This window comes from Scatophagus argus, chromosome 7 (assembly GCF_020382885.2).
Source record: "Scatophagus argus isolate fScaArg1 chromosome 7, fScaArg1.pri, whole genome shotgun sequence".
NCBI classification, from domain to species: Eukaryota; Metazoa; Chordata; class Actinopteri; family Scatophagidae; genus Scatophagus; species Scatophagus argus.
The window spans coordinates 7,027,832-7,044,632 of NC_058499.1; the positions used below are offsets into that span (position 1 = coordinate 7,027,832).

Here is a 16,801-nt window from a genome sequence, read left to right on the forward strand (position 1 = left end):
GGTGGAAAGAAAAACAGCTACTTGAGTAAGAAAAACAAGTTATTTATATTTATTAAAGATGTTAACTTTGGCTTTAGAAAAGTAGGACAAATTAAGTGCAAAGCCTTATCGGTTGTCAATTCTGTCAACTTCAGCTATTTATACAAAGAAACAGGAAGCAGGGAGAAAACGCAGTGCTTGGTATATCACTGAAACTACACCATGAACACCCGGTGCATTAGTTACAAAGCACAAGTATATCAGAGACTATGCAGCACAGCTGTAATAAGTGTTATGGGCTTTAGGAGGCCTCATACAGTAAGAGGATTTGGTTTCTGGACTGGATGGTTAAGTTGGAGAAACTCTACTCCTACTGAGCACATCAATCAGAGGAACAACACAAGGCAACAGCTTGTGTAAGTCATCAAACAGAAAACAGACTTCAGACTTCTGCTCAGTGGAGGCACTAAGTACATTTGTATGCATTGGTGCAGAAGGAGATTACAAGACTACTGGATGGACAGACGGACTTAAGAGCACGAGAAGACCGCCTGACGCATTTGCAATAGCAACCTAACATTTGTTTTTTGTTTTTTTGTTTTTTTTAAATATAAGCCTACAACCAGCCATCAGTTAGCTTAGCGTGAATATTTGCAAAAGCCTGACACTGTCAAGTGGTAACAAAATCCACCTACCAGCACCTCTAAAGCTCACTAATTGAATGTAATTAAGTGTTAAAAACCACTTAATTTTTTTTTTATTTTTTTTTTTTTGTAAACAGGGGAAAGGTTATGGGATGGATTATTTCTTGGCTCTGAGCAGTTCCCAAGCAACCATTTTCAGCCAATAGCACAGCACGTGATGAGTCTGTGACGTTTTAAATTGTTGCTTTTACACTTTGTTTTTGCACAGATAAAACAAGTTATAAAGTGCTAATTAGTGATTTTTAGAGGTGCGGTTGCACAACACTACACAGAGCCAGGTTAGTTGTTTCTTCCTGTTTCCAGTCTTCAGGGCAAGTCAACTGGCTTCTGGCTGTAGCTTTATATTTAACAGCCAGATCTAATACCACACGGGCAAATGAACACATTTCCCCAAATGTCAAATTAATCGTTTTTTATTTGTTTTATTACAATTACAGTAAGTGTCTGCAGCAATAAAACATAATCATAATCGATTATCTCACCTGTAGAGCAGGCAGCCCACAAATATCTACACTTTATCATTGTTTAGCGGGTTTCATTCTCTGATGATAAGAGTAGAAAAAGCAAGCAGACAAGCCAACGCACCGGTCAACAGAATGTATCTTTCACGATCAACGTCAAGTCAGTGGTTTTGACCTCGTCTGTATTACACAGTACAAAACATGTCACATTCACACAATCCACAGGCTTCCAAAGTCCACTGAGATTAGTGCTGCAGCTCAAACGGGCTGAAATGGACCAAAACTGTGCTGGGATCCAGAGGGAAGGTCTGATTAGTATACGCAAAGAGCAAATAGCTTTTCAATGAGTGCATAATACCCCACTGGTATGCCCACATGCCTTACTGTAACATTTCAAGATATTTTTGTTTGTATTACATCTCAGTGTAGAGGTTTTAATCTTCTGCGGAGAGGTGAGGGAGAGCGAGAGAACAACATACTTTAATCATGCACCGCATCACCCCCTAGCATATTCAATCTGAAAGCTTTTAATGCAGCCAGCTCTGATGAAACATCATATGGACACTCTGACAGTTCATATTTACAGGCTTTTAAGAAAATGAGTGCAACATACTTTTTCATTTTACTTAAGAATAATTTGGCCTTCTCAAGAAGGGCCACACATAAAGTACAGATCATTTTAAGACTTTTTTTGTTTTGTTTTGTTTTTTTTTTTTTTTACTGGTAGTGGAAAGTAATGTAAAATTTGACAGTGAATCAGTCAGGATGCCACGTCTCTGAGTTCAGTTAGAACAAAAATCGTACCTCATGCCAACTGTGTCCACTGCATCAAGACTTAAATGCTCACGCAGAGAAACGATAATAGCAACAAATGCAACAGCCACTGCTCTGCAGATAAAAAGGAACTGACATGATTCTAACCTATTTTTAAGTCCTTCATTGTCGTAAAAGTTTAAGATCCTTCAAATTTAGTTTAGAATTAGTGCATTCTGTAGCCGTCAAGAGATATTAAATGGATATTAACCTCGGAAGTGCAATAACTTTTTTGTATACGCATAAATGCCAAAGAAGTTGCATAAGAGCTTTACATACAAGTTAACAAGTAAAACAACGTAAAGGAATTAACTGTCCAAACCAACTCCAAACTATGTAAACCTAAAAATGAATGTAAACCTAAACTGAAGCAAATGATTCGCCACCTTCTTGTTAGAAGGCTGGGAATATTAGAAGACAATGAAACACAATCAATACCAATAATAGAGTCCCTTTTGATGTAAGTATCATTAACAGTGGTGTTTAAATTTCAAATCCAAAAACCCATGCTATAGTCTGGCTGCAGAAAACTGATGGAGCATCATCCATTAGATGTGTTTTTTTGGTCCGGGCAGCCCCTCCTCTGCTTTCATCACAGCAAAAAACTGGAGATTTAATAACACGAGGTGAATGGAAGTGAACTACACTCTCTAATATGGGTGTTACAGTACCAGAGTTAGGCCTAGGGAGTCGTGATGACACCTTCATCCATGGAAAGGCTTCTCTCCTGGGTAAAAGTTGTGGCCCTGGTCTTGTTTTTGGGACTAGGCCTCAGACTCCAAGTCATCTTGTCCTGATCCGCTGGTTGTGTCGCCCGTCTCAGGCTCCAGGAGCAGGAATTTGCCATCGTTGCTTAGAGGCATGTTCTTCATCAGCTGGGCCAGGGCCTCTGGGTCCTTGCAAAACAAACAAAAAAAGAGAACGAGATATAGATAGAAGAAGATATGCGTTTGTGTTTCTATGTTTGAATTTCTCAAGTTGCAGCAATACATGCTAAATGTATCTACATTGTCACCTTAAAAAATGCTGGTAAAATGTTGACCAACTCCCTCTAGTGGATGAGTACGTCTTCACATTCACTGATATCTCCAATTTGTAGAGAATTTACTTTGACTCACCGTAACTTTTTCTATGGCAGAGTTGTAAAACTATAAAGTACTTTTATAGTTTTACTCAGTACTTTTTTCTTTTGTTCAAAAGATTTCACAAAAAATGAAAAATACACATGAAAAGACAGATGCACAAAAGTTAAACGATAAGATTTTAGAGACAAGACAACACTGTGAGGGAATTGAAACGTAGTAAATATTTCAGTTATATCAAGTTTAAAAAGTTAATTTAAGTTGTCTACAGGGAGAATATTACTTTAAGCAGTCTCTAAATGTTTACAAAGTTAAATGTTCAAATGATTCAAATACACAGCATCAATGACATGTATATGCTTTTAAAATCAACAACATTTTCAAGTTGGGTTGGGTTGGGACTATAAAGTGATAATCTTGAAAATTTTCATTTAATTAAATGTTTGATAAGTCACTATTTCTGAATGAGGTATCACAGTGGTGACTGATGAAAGTATATGTATATACTTATACTATAAGTATATGTATATACTTTCAGTATTATGAACCAAGTGCTGGTCTCGAAGGTCCCGGAAAAAAAGTTACAGCAAATGCAAACCAAACATTCCCTACTGCTGCCACTTCACACTAAAAGCATTTGACTGGGGGGAGCACAAGTTAGTATAGTAGTCACATGTAATGCAGTGAGCTGGACACTTAAACACTGACGTTCATCAAAAATGTGTCGACAAAACAACGTAATTGTCGCTGTCAGCATTTTCTGACAGCCTATCAGTTTGAAACATTGCAGGGAGTAATGGAGCTGATTAAGAGCTGCAGGCGACAAGCTGCACACCCCCAACTTCTCAGTGGCATAACCAACTCCTTCACTGTGCCCTGCTGTCACACTCGTGGCACGTGCAGCATAAAATCAGATCATGGTTGCCCACAGAATGATGGAAAAAGTCAATTACTGCCTGACTTCTTAATTAAAACGACACCAGTTTGTCACACTGCTCCCATAGTGTTGTGAACACAGCCAGGACTGAAATCTTTACGATGCAGTAAGTGTGTTAATAACTGATGTCTGCGTTTCCATGATGATGTTACCTTCTTAGCTTCTGTAATGTCCTTTGCCAAGCTAATGGTGTAACATATCTGTGAGTGAAGACAAAAAAGAGAAACTTCAGTATGCATTTGTGCATGTATTGACAGCTTTCTTCTCCTTGGAAACACAAAAAACATATTCGGTGTACCGACCTTTTCACCCTCTGTGTTGCTCTCAAAGACGAAGGCGCTGAACGACGGCTCTCCCTCTTCATCTCCATCACTCCAGTCCCTGCCCTCAACTACGAACCCCATCAGCCTCCCATTCTCTTGGTGGGCTGCAAACTGACACACCTCTCCGAGCTGGAACTGAGAAATGATGAGTGTTGAGAGAGGTGATGGTGGAGAGTATAAAAACTTTTTTAAAAAATGTGGTAGGAGTTGAATCACAGTGGAGATGACTGAGCCTCTTAACTTGCAAATGAAAAACAGAATATGTTCTCGAGTCATTATTGACTCCATCTTTAATCAGACTTACGCTTGTTTTCGTAACTTGAGTCTGAGGGTCAATCAGCCTATTGTGAAGACAAAACAGAGCAAAAAGAAAAAATGAAATCTGGACACAGATATGTAAACCTTGACATTCAATAATAATCAGCCTCAGCAACATTTTTCAAGGTCTTTTTTTTACACACCTGAAGACACGGGTACAATTGTAATAAAGTGTGCACACTCAGTATATCAGACAACATGGATCTTATAGGTCGGGCTTTCACATTTCTTGTGCATAAAGACATTTACAGTATTACAATGTATTTAACTTCTACATAGTTTTATAAGTTAGAGATGGAAATTAAGTTTCCTTAGGGTGCACAGTGTGAGAGCGTACAAGACTTCAGGACTGTAGCTGTGATCAAGTCCAAATCAGACCATCACAAATTTTAAACACAGGTCATTAAATTGTTAAGATGAATTTTAATCACTAATTTAATTCATTTCTAATTAAAATGACTGTGAGGCTTATTGTTACATGATGGAGACACCACAATATTTTCTCACTATGCCTTTGACGATCAGAGGCAGATTATTTCACACCTGCAATACACCAACAGGCCCACAGACAAACCCTGTTAAACTCCTGGCTGCATTCACCAAACATCAGCATTCTTGGCAGAAAACAGTAGCTGAAGTATCTGTTTGGGTTTTACATATTAGTTGTCTTTGTCAGTCAGAGGTTGTATTCATACAGCAGTTCATAGATAATGTGATAAACTCTACCTGAGGCAACTGCTGGTGACCATGAGGTGGGACTCGGTGGTCCTGAAGATGTTGTGGATGGCTCGGGCAGCCAGCACCTGCCTCATGGCCTCGTAGATGACCTCTTGATTGTTGCCACAGCGTACCGCCATTGAGCCCAGGAAGCGCACAGCAAATACCTGTTGCAGGAGGGAGTCTGCGGAAACATCACCCACACAAAAACATGTCATAAAAAGGAATACTTGAGGACACGTGCAGGAGAACAAAAAGGTACACAAACATACCCTGAACGCAAACAGGCAGACAGAAAGTGGACCATTAAGTGGCTTTTAGAAGAGGAAAAAGGTTACCGTCACTTTCTGTTGAACAGTCATCATCTGTTTCTCCAAATGGATTTGTGCGTCTGTCAGGAAGAGAGCATACCAGCAAAAAAACAATTAAACACCTGCAGTGAGCCATTAGGAAGCAATCAGCTTCCTGGAAATTGTATAATGATCACTATGAGGCCAACTTTCAGGAAATTAGTGTCATCCCCCAGCAGTACCTTGTTCCTGCTTGTCTCTCACAAACATGCACCCACGCAAACTTCCTGCCACAGTCGTCGACTCACCTCCCCCCAGCCCTGTTCTGGTCCTGAAACTCGGAGGCAGGCAGCATGATGTCAAACTGAATGGGTGTCCCTGGGGCTATCAGGTCCTCTGGTTCCGGAGCAGCTCCCGTCTTCTGCGAAGCGCCGCTGGCACCATGTATGCCGCCTGGCTTCGCTCTGCAGGAATGAGAAAGACAGAATGAAGATGGACTACCAGGGAGCAAACATTTCATAACATTGGCTCCATGAGTTAGATGAAAACCGACTAACGTTTCAAGCTGAACCCTGTCCAAGGACTCTTCACACCTAGCTTGCTAGCTTGACAGCTTCACAGTTTGTAACGTACTGCGGGACTGAAGCTTAAACCAACAGGTCTTCGGCAAAAACCATACAGCTGATTGGCTAATAGTCTGGTACAAAATGTTCATGGACCTCAGAAGTAACATTAACTTTTGGTTAAGTCACTAAGTTATGTTGGTAACAAGCTAGTTAACCAGACATGCCAATGTGTGCTGCTTACACTGGAGCAGAAAAACAAACTGATTAATGCATTCCTTACACATTTACTCATGTGTTTTTGGTTTTAGAAAGACTACAATAAGAAACCACCGTCTGAGCTCTTTAACTATATAGGCCCAAATTAGACAACTGCTGTTCAGGAAAGAGGTTTAGCAACAGGCCAATTTGCTAACAACTTGGCAAACACAGAAACAAACAACCTTGAACAAGGTTCAAACTGTGTTTTGCAGTTCAACATGTTCAGCAATCACAGGCTGTTATTTTGTTTCTCCTTCCCTCTTGAACCAAATGGAAATCCAAAAATCACAATCAATTTAACACACCAAAAACAAAAAACATGCAAAGGAAACTTCATAATTATTGGGTTTCATTTTGACAATAAACACTGACATCAACAGCAAAGACCAAAAATGTCACATACACATAAAAAAAGAATAGTCCACCTTGGTCCTCAGCTTTCAAAATTATGTGTCTGTAGTACTATGTAGTGTTATGAATAAACCATTTCACAAGCCTCATGCCTGACCTGTCAGGGTTGGGTGAGCCTTCTGGTCTCTTCTCAAAGCTGGTGATGGGGGTGACTGCCTGGATGGCTGTTTGGTTCAGTCGGATGGCCACAGCCTAACAGCAAGAAACAGGGACATTGGAGCATCTCTGCGTGATCAGGTGAATCAAATATAAAGTCAAAACAAAAAGTAAAGTAACCTAAAAATACTTAAAACACTGCAGAAACACCCACACTAGACTGTACTTATTTGCTAGCTTTTCATGGGTGTCTGAATTCTGTGTAGCTTCCAGTTTCCATTTTGTCTACAGATAAAACTAATTGCTAAAAATCCTCCTGAAATTACGAGCACTTAGTTTGTTGTTGGTTTGTTATCTGAAATCTCTCAGCATTGTTTACTCTATGGTGAACAACAAAACGATAACAAAGAGTGGTTTTAGTCCGTTTGTCTGTGGAGAATCTGGAACATAAACATTTTTCCTAGAGCCAACCCTCCTGCAAACAGGCAACACTCTGGGACAGAAGAGCAGTACAGGGAACAACAGCTGTGAGACACTTCAGAGAACGGAGGTCTACGTGACAGCACTGGAACAACAACAATTTTATGTCTCTTAAACACAGAATACTGTAAGCCTCTCATTTTATGCAGCCTGAGCCACTGATATTCTAACCACTAAGAACATTGACAGGTTTCTGATTCAGGCTTAGAAGTTTGGATGATTCTTGGATATTTGGTGTAGTTGCTGTGTTTTCTGACTTTAAACAATGTGTGTGTGTGTGTGTGTGTTACCTCTGGGTTGTCAGTCAGATAGATCTGTCTGGAGATGTTGTTCACAGTGCAAATCCACTGAGAAAGAAACACAGAGATCCACATTAGGGCCTCCTGTAGCTCAGACACAAGCTGCCTGAAATCACTTGACTGATACCAGCTGTGACAGACCAGTCAGATGTGTCCAAGCGCAAAACCAAATATGAAAACCACATAAATGAGTCTCGACAGCTCCTTCTTTGTTCTATGACAGATACTTGTTCCAGCAGATATATTTGCGATGAAAATGTAAATCATTAAGGGACATTAAACGCACTTACTTCTTCATATTCTCTCTTGCTCTCAGCTTGGAGAATCATTGACCTGGAGGCATCAAAGACAGTGGACAGATTACATACGTTTGTGTACTATTCTCGTTATTGGACACGTAGAAAAGTGTGCATACGTTTTGCCTGAGGGGGAGGTTATCTGGAAACAGTAGCGTCTGTCCTCACACTCCACAGCCATGACAGAGCTGTTGTCCAGGTCCAGCACCATGCCGCCCGCCACCGCCCCACGCGGCTGACACATGAGGTTCCCTCCCTGGGTGAAGAAGTACAGTCTGTCCCAGGCTGTGGTCACTAGGCCTGTTTTACTGGAGCACAGAAAAAAAGACAGAAAGAGGGGATGAAGGTCTGCACTAACGGATAAGATTTTGAAAAAACACAACAGCTAACAGCTTTTGCTGCCACAAGCGCCATGATGGAAAGTCTAATGAGTGACAAGGAAGAAGGATGTAGAGACTTGTTGAGACACTTGGAACTGAAGGGAATAATAAAAAAGAAAAAAACAGATGTTGAACTGAAATAAATTTGCCTCGTGTTGCCCACCAGTTCTCCTTCAATAATACCATACTTGTCGGAATATTGTCTTGGTCATTTTCATTCATACGCTGGTGCAGGTCATTATGATATTAGCATACATTTTGGTCCCACTGACTTTTATTTCATCTGACTACGTACTCATGTTGAACAAACATGAGTAAAGTCTGGAAGGCTTTTTATACAGCTAATCGTAATAGTCTACTGACCAACATATACTTAATCATTCACAAAAATTTGAACTGGAAAGGTCACGTTTAGTTTGTCTGTAGAGCAATAACATCTCTGTCTTAAACATGTGCTACAGTCTACAACATTACATTTTCTTAAAAAACAAAAAAACAAAAAACATTTCCTCCTTATGTCCCACATTTTTTCTTTAGCTTTCCACAATTTTAAACATAAACAATAGTTCTGTTTCACATGTAAAATGTTTGAGTTGTCCTCAGTCCCTGTTTTTATTTGTCATTGGATTTTCAGTGCTCAGCTGTTCTTTTTTTATTGTTGGTTTTTTGGCCATTTCTGTGCATATAAATAATATCAAAATAACCTACAACGTAACTTAACCCACTCTCACTCAGTGGCTCATTTGTAGGCCTTCCTTGTGTACATTCTGTTTAAACAATATTCCCAAATAAATTTCCCTCGATTATTATGAAAGTCTGTGGCTCACGCTGCCGTGGGTGACTCAGACCCTTGATAGTGAGAAACCATTCAGAACAGCAAATGTTCTCGGGACTCGGCTCCATTTGACAAGCGTTTGAGGCTGCTGGCAGCGAGTGTCATTAAACAGAATGGCATTCTGCGGAAACCTTTTCTCTGGTGTCACAGACATTTGTCAAAGACTTTGGATGTGTATGAGGGAGAGACAGAGTTTGACAGCTCTGACATTTCACTAAATCACATTGTGGGCCACGCTACAGTTCTACACCCTGAAGCCATTAAGGTAGTTTCACTTCTCATACATCCACTCTGCAATAAGCTGACAACGCACACTGTCAACATGTTACCTGACCGACCATCTGCTGTGACAGGCTTATTGTTTACTGTGCTCATGTGCACTTTGAAGCAACTTCGGCAAGAGGAGCAAAAAGTCTTTCCTCTGTTTTGTTTGGTTATTCAGACAGTCAGGACCTGATGTAGCTGCTGTATACAGGATTGTTTGCCTCATCTACTGCACCAGACTCAATTCCATAACAAAACATTGAAATGTCACACAATAAAAATGAAGACAGATTAGATAGATTAAAAGCTTTCTCTTCGGCCGTTCAATTTGTTTTTTTCCCCATGACACCTCCTTGACATATTGACTAGCAAGGAATGTTAAGTAAATAGGAAATGCCCTTGGGCTTAAGATAGGGCCATAATGAGTGTAATTTATCTTACTTTCGAATGTTGAGGTAGCCGGCCTTCTGGATAAGCGTGCGATTGACAGGCTCAGTGTCCTTATCTGGCATATAGACAGTGTCCTCCACAGACAGAAGCTCCCTCTGGGACACACGCATTGTCTCAGCCTCTGCATCCAGTTGAGTCTGGATGCTAGACAGGAACAAGGTTTTAATACAGGCAAAATCCAATAAAATAGACTTTCAGGAATATTTTTGTTTTCCAAAGAGAGCATTAAAACACATGACTTTCAGACATGGATGCTACAGATGTAGTGTATGCATGAAACTTAATGTTACTGAGATTACTTTTGGGTCATCTTGGACACAGAGGAGAGAAAAATGTCCATCTTCTTTGACACCAGCTCAATGCCTTTCTTGAAGAAGCTGATCTGAGAGATTAGAAAGAATAAATAAAACAAATAATCTTGTATTTTTGTTTGTTTTAATAGTCAAAGATTTTTCTCAGGTAATAACCACTTGTTCACATGGCTAAATCTGCCCTTAATTCTCATCCATTTCATTTATCCATTTGTCTGGAAAATGTCAAACGTTAAAATATTTATTATAGTAAAAATTACTTGTTTTAATTTTCATCCAACCCTCACATAAAATGTATTCCCCAATAGTTCATATTGCAGGGACACATATCACACTGTGACAACTGTCCTATGTAAACTGGAGTTCCAGTTCACTTCACACATCACTCATCATTTTCAATAGTGAACTTCAAAACTAATATGATGTAATGAAAATGTGGTCTGTCCCAGTTTGCAGGCCTGCAGCTGCTCAGTACCTGTGCCTGTGTGTAGCCCAGCATGGGCTCGAGCATAGCTATTCTCTTGCGATACTGCAGGGCGTTGAGGGCGCAGTAATACTGCAGCGAGGCCTGGTGCTGCTTCCTTCGAGTGTAGGCCACCTCCTTCACCAAATCTGACTTCAGCTGTCCAGACAGCAGAGGGTTAAACATGCAAAAATACACACATGGACAAGTCCCACATAAACTCACTAACAAGCGCACGCTCACACACTCGTGAATATGCAAACACACGTCCAGCTCTCACACACACGCAAATGAGCGACACAGTAGCATTAACGTGTACGTTCAAGAGGACATCACATTCAACTGAAGCAAACAGCAGAAGAATTTTATCTTTGAAGCCATTGCCGTGCATGTTGTTCTTTTACTACAGCAGTGGGGTCTTGCAGTAGAGGAACATTTTATTCCAGATATTTGTATTTCAAATGATCATATTACCAGAGCATTACTGCACTGTAAGGCTCTTTACAGCCTGTAATCAATGGGGTAAAAGCTCCATGAGTGAAGCTGAGAAAGCACTTTCCAGTCACTCAGTCTACCTTCTCATTCTCCTTCTTCTTGGGGAGTCGGCTGTACTTGACCATAGCTGCCTCATGCTCTGCGGGAAAGGACAGAAAGGACACAAGCATCAGGCAATAACTGCAGGCCGCATTGTTTTCTGAAATACGTTACGATTTGTACTTACCATCAGTGGCGATGCCAAATATTTCCTTCAATGTGCTTATCTCTGAAACATTCAATTTATAGTAAGATTTGTTAGATTATCTAAAAGAGAGCCACACCTTAAAAAAAGTAGATAACTCAAGCTGCTGCTTGACAGAATAGTTATACAAACATTAGTCCTTCATATGTTACAGTTCTTAATGACTGTGACAAACAGTTTTGTTTTGAAAGACTGTTTTGACATTTTGAAAAACTCTTTATTATTCTAAACATAACTACAGAAAAAACTAATTATCTCTAATCCGTCGATAATGTGTTGTGATGCAGCTGGGGACTTTTGTTACATCATTTTCTGCCATCTCTCTACTGTCAACTTGGTAATAAAGCTGTAAAATACCCAAAATGCTTAAAAATATAAGTAATTTTATGTATTGTGTGCGCGCGCATACCTACCTGTGAGGTCTTTCTCTCGGAACTGGATCAATGGGAAAACCATGCTGTCGGCCATCTGGTTGGCTAGCTCAGAGTGGAGCGAGTTCAGCTGGACCACACAAAGCAGATTATACAAAAACTATCAAGCACTGCACAAGAACACAAACAGAAAATGTTCCCTCGCCAAACATCTTGAGGGATTTCAATTTATTTCACTATATGCAGTGACATTTGCTGCCAGTTCCTGCAGCAGGTGAAATGGGTGCAAACTGCAGACAATGCCTCTGCTACATCATAAAAAGCCCATATTGTGGAGTAGCACATTTGGTGAAGAGAACATTAAAACATGCTGTTTATTCTCATATTGGAAGCAGCACAACATATTGCACAAACAAGCAAATCCTGCTATTATTCTCCATGCTTATCAGCAAGCTACACTCCAACATCAAACAAGCTGTCATACAGTTTAATCTGAATGATTTAACAAGGGCTGAAGTTCACCGGATTAGGTGCAGCAGTGGGCCTAATTCTCCCTGTGAAATGGGTTCTCCTGTGTAAATGAAGAAAGTAAAGGTCAAACAATCGACCCGCGTCCCCTGAACATATGTGTGTGGATGCGTGTGTCCTGAATCTTTCTGAGCGTTCGCTGAGCAGGCTTGTGGATCCCCATGGCTGACAGTAAAAGGCCCATCTGTTTTGCTTATATACCTGAGCCTCCCCACCCCTCCTTCATCCATCCATTCATCCACCACCCTCTCCCTCCAGGCATCCATCCGGTGAGACAGGCATGATATCCAGCTCACCCTTCCCCTCTTAGCGTCTGCGTACAATCAGTTCCGGCCTTTAATGGGATGGATAGTGCTCAGGTCTTTTCATTGAGGTCATTTTCGCCAGCATGCTAGGGGAGCGCAGGTGCAAATTTCCTTTGTAACATTATAAAGAACCAACCAATGACTGTGCAGCAGTTTATCATCCCTCTCTTCTTCACACACACACACACACAAAAGCAGACAGATAAATATACACACAAAAAACAACAAAACTGCAAACACAGGCCTCACCTCCCCCACAGTTTTGGCAAAGTTCTGCAGCGTGGTGATTACCTCTTCATCACCTTTTCCAAGGGCAAAATTCTAGACAGAAGAGGAAGGGGGACAAGTTTAAACCATGGACTGCATAATGCATAGACACAGCCTATAGTAAGGGCTGAAAAGGATTTCTGGCACATCACCTCTATGGAATAAGGCCAAAGATGCTCATGAACCATATGCTGAGATGCTTTGTTTTAAGATTTGTTTAAAAGGGGCTAAAAAGGTGCACCCATTACAAGTCAATGAGGATTTTGTTTTCTATCCGACATCCACTGCAATCCAGAATGTGTTCCAATAAAATCGACTGATCAAGAAATATTTCTTTTCCAACAAGATTTAATAGATTAATTCAGTAAAATTGATATGTCAACTTCACCAAACGATTCAGATAAAACACCGCCAGCATATTGTATTTTTATACAATCATACATGTAAGTATATAAGTATATAAAGTATTTTATATATATATATATATAAAAACATGATGAAACTGTTTAAATACACATAACTTTTTTCATTCTTGAGTTGTATCTGCAGGTATTCCTTTCAGGCTACAACAACCTTACCAATAAAGGTAGGGCAGCCTGCATGTAGCCTGAACGCACCACGAGCTGCTACTCCATGAGCTCACTGCTGTGAGCAAATGTATTAATTGAAGGAGACTCTGACAAGCATAGCATCCATTTTTGTCAGCTATTCTCTCTCTCCTTCATCTGGACAGTCAGAAACCAACGTTCAGAGAGACTGCAGGAAGAAAATCAACCCGAAACGATATAACTGAGAGGGACACGTCCCCGTCATAAGGCTTTGCAATCACTGTACCCATACTTACTTTCTTTTCATATTCCAAAAGCTGCTGCGAGAGCTGCTCTGTGGCCAATCCCATCTCGCTCTACATGGGGCAGACAGAGGGAAAAGCAAAGCATTACTCGAGATTTTTATCTGTACCTTTTACATTTGTTATCATCCCTTTGATGACTAAAAGGAAGTGAATGGACGGCAGGTGAATCAAGGTTCAAATGAAAATTCCTTTGAAAAAGCAAAAGGTGATGGGGTCACGTAAATGCCAACTCCGCCAGCGAACCATTACTGGTTCAGCAAAGGTCTGACGTCACGTTACATAAGCTGTGTATGTTTTCAGGAGAAAAACAAAGCACTTATTGTGACTGCAACATTTAAGCATGTTGCTTACTGAGACTTTGCCTTCTACAGAGAACAGAACAAACAGCAAAACCAACTACAATCTGACAGCACATGAAGAGGTTCACACTACGCACTGCAGATCACAGACTGAGTTTATGGCACAATGCAACACCGCTTAAGTCGCAAAACTGGTTAAAAGGGTTTATCGGCTGCTTCTAGTGTACTGATGTTTCATTTATCAGTTGCAGTGTGCAGTACTTGCATGACTGAGATTGCAAACAGGAGTGTTCAATATTCTCGTTTGGTACTTGCCTAGTGGATAACTGAGATGTCGGCCGCATCTTCTCTTCAGAGCAAATCAAGACAATGCTATATTGTAGTTACACAATGCAAATGTTTGACCCCAAATTGTCTTCAGATGACGGTAATAAAATTATGTCTCCTGTCAATATGAAAAAAAAAAACCCAAACAAACGCATATGTCTGTGTTTCATTTAGTACCTGGGCTCCAAACACCCGCTGCAACGACTGGAGCAGCTGGTTGGTGTAGTTTGTAAGCATCCCAGCATCTTCTTCAAACACACTGAGCAAGGAGCGAGTCTGTGGGACAAAACATATATACACATAAATATGACAAAGGGACGAACAGATGAGATGACGGCTAGATCATTGTAAACAGAGCTGAGACAGTTTGTCTACGAATCGATCGACAGGCGATTAGCTGTGAAAGGATAGGTTACTTTGGACCGCGGACGGTTCCTCATCACTTGTGCTGGAAGTGTGTTAAGAGGAGATCTTTTAATGGCCAGTATGAACAGCAGGAATTATTACAGCAACCAAAACATTTCAGTGATCGTACGGGCAGCTGGCTATTGTTTTAAGACAGATTTGAAAAACTGTGAACTGACAAATTGATTTAATAAATTTTAAATCAAAAATGCCAAACCCTCCTCTGCTTCCTGCCTGTCAAAAGTGAGCGTTTGCTGCTTCCCGTCATACATGTCACTAATCCGACCATCTTTGGGATTTGCTACATGGTAAGTAAACTGCAAACAAACGCAAGATAAATCAGGTTTGGTCGGGACCTGTGACTCATAACAGAGATGCATGAGTGCATTAGTGGAAGCGGAGAGCAGACAAAAGGCACTGAATGACATAAATGATGGTAGCTGCGGTATGCAGAGACACAGGCCTAAGTGAAAGTTAAAGGCATAATGATTTTACTGCAGGCTGGCTATGCAAACTGTAAGAATCCTATCTAGGTGTTTTGTTTCAAAAAGAAAAAACAAAAAAAACAAAACAGGTGCAGCAAGGCAGGGCGGATATAGCACAGAGGAACACACCCATCGGCTAAAGTCTGTTTACACTTCACTCCAATGACTTTAGCCACAGAGGGATTTCACGCCGTACATTAATCAGCTGGAATATTGTCAACTTTGGCTGTGCTTACATTTTACTGTGAAAAGGCACCAGGCCAGGCCATTTCTCGTTAACAGAAACTGGCTTTTGAAGGAGGAAAACGTAAAAAAAAGAGAAATGACCCTCCAGCAAGGTTTGCACTTAAGCAGAATCATCAAAGGGGTCAGCCCTGTTTGGGGAAAGAGTGATGCAGTCAGCAGAAAATACAGGCTTCATCACATGGGCAGAATAGCAAAGACTGTCATGTATTTCACCCCACCATGAATGATATCCTTAAAGGAGTACTTTGTAAACAACTTAAACACTGGAATTCAGACTTAGAAGCATCAAACAACATATGTGACAGCTACTCCAGCTACTCCTGCTGCCCTGTTGCAGACTATTGACTAATTCCAAGGGAGTCCGATAATGGAAACCCCTCCCACATCCTGTGAATCAGGCCCACTTCGCCTCCAGGATGGGATCTAGCCCCAAAAATCCAACTTCACACGACGTGGGAAAATAAAATAAGATCACCAAAGAGTGATTCTGGCTGAGCTATGGTCGTGCCATCTTTCACAGTGGAATGAGGTTCGGTATATGTCAGAATATCACCTCAGAAGGAGAGGGAGGCAGGGAGGGAGAGAAGCTCTTATGACGAGCCATGGCTTTGTAAATACACCAGAAACACGCAAATACTGATAATTAGGACAAGCTGTGTAAACTGTAACAATGTCGACAGCAGGAAGGCACAGCCACTCACGACAGAGGATTACATTCCCGTAACAATGTGTCAGTTGAAGCTGTCATCGACCAGTGGAAACAGCCCACAAAGGGAACAAAATACTGGTTGGGCTAGTAAGCTAACTTCAGCGCTCGCAGCGTCTTTTTATGTGACAGGTGTGTCTTTGAACGTGATATAAACCACGCAGGCCTACCTGAGGACTGTCCTGTAAAGCTTCCTCCAGGAGCAGTTTGTGATGTACGGCCGGCATCTTGATAGCAGTGGAAGAGAAGCAAAGGGGGGGTTTGAATTATTCAGAGCGTGGACTCGCTTTCCCAGAGTTCTCTGCGCGGGTGAGAGAACCACGTAGCAAGTTGGAGGCGGGCCCAAGTCTGATCTCATTCATAGATCTCATTCATAGCTGGTCATTAGTTAACTAATGACCAGCAAAACAGCTTCACTCTAACTTTAAACAAGGTGTTTTTCTGGATTTAATTTAATTTACTTCTGTTATGAAGATGTTATTCTTTTTATAGAAACGTCTGGATAGGCAGGGAGAGGGTGGCTATTAAAGTCGAGGT

At 40.9% G+C, this 16,801-nt stretch overlaps 1 protein-coding gene across 1 annotated transcript; it reads right to left on the reverse strand.

Moving 5' to 3' along the window:
- Positions 1–26: 26 nt before the first annotated feature.
- Positions 27–16,592, reverse strand: appl2 (adaptor protein, phosphotyrosine interaction, PH domain and leucine zipper containing 2). The gene is made up of 21 exons (XM_046393422.1): positions 16,435–16,592; positions 14,600–14,698; positions 13,788–13,847; positions 12,926–12,997; positions 11,886–11,973; positions 11,455–11,496; positions 11,309–11,367; positions 10,746–10,892; positions 10,259–10,341; positions 9,951–10,103; positions 8,150–8,338; positions 8,025–8,067; positions 7,726–7,782; positions 6,957–7,051; positions 5,933–6,088; positions 5,673–5,725; positions 5,344–5,518; positions 4,604–4,640; positions 4,279–4,434; positions 4,129–4,176; positions 27–2,853 (listed from the first exon to the last, which is right to left on the reverse strand). The coding sequence occupies exons 1-21, from the start codon at positions 16,489–16,491 to the stop codon at positions 2,722–2,724; spliced, it is 2,001 nt and encodes a 666-aa protein (XP_046249378.1). The 5' UTR covers positions 16,492–16,592; the 3' UTR covers positions 27–2,721.
- Positions 16,593–16,801: the final 209 nt, after the last annotated feature.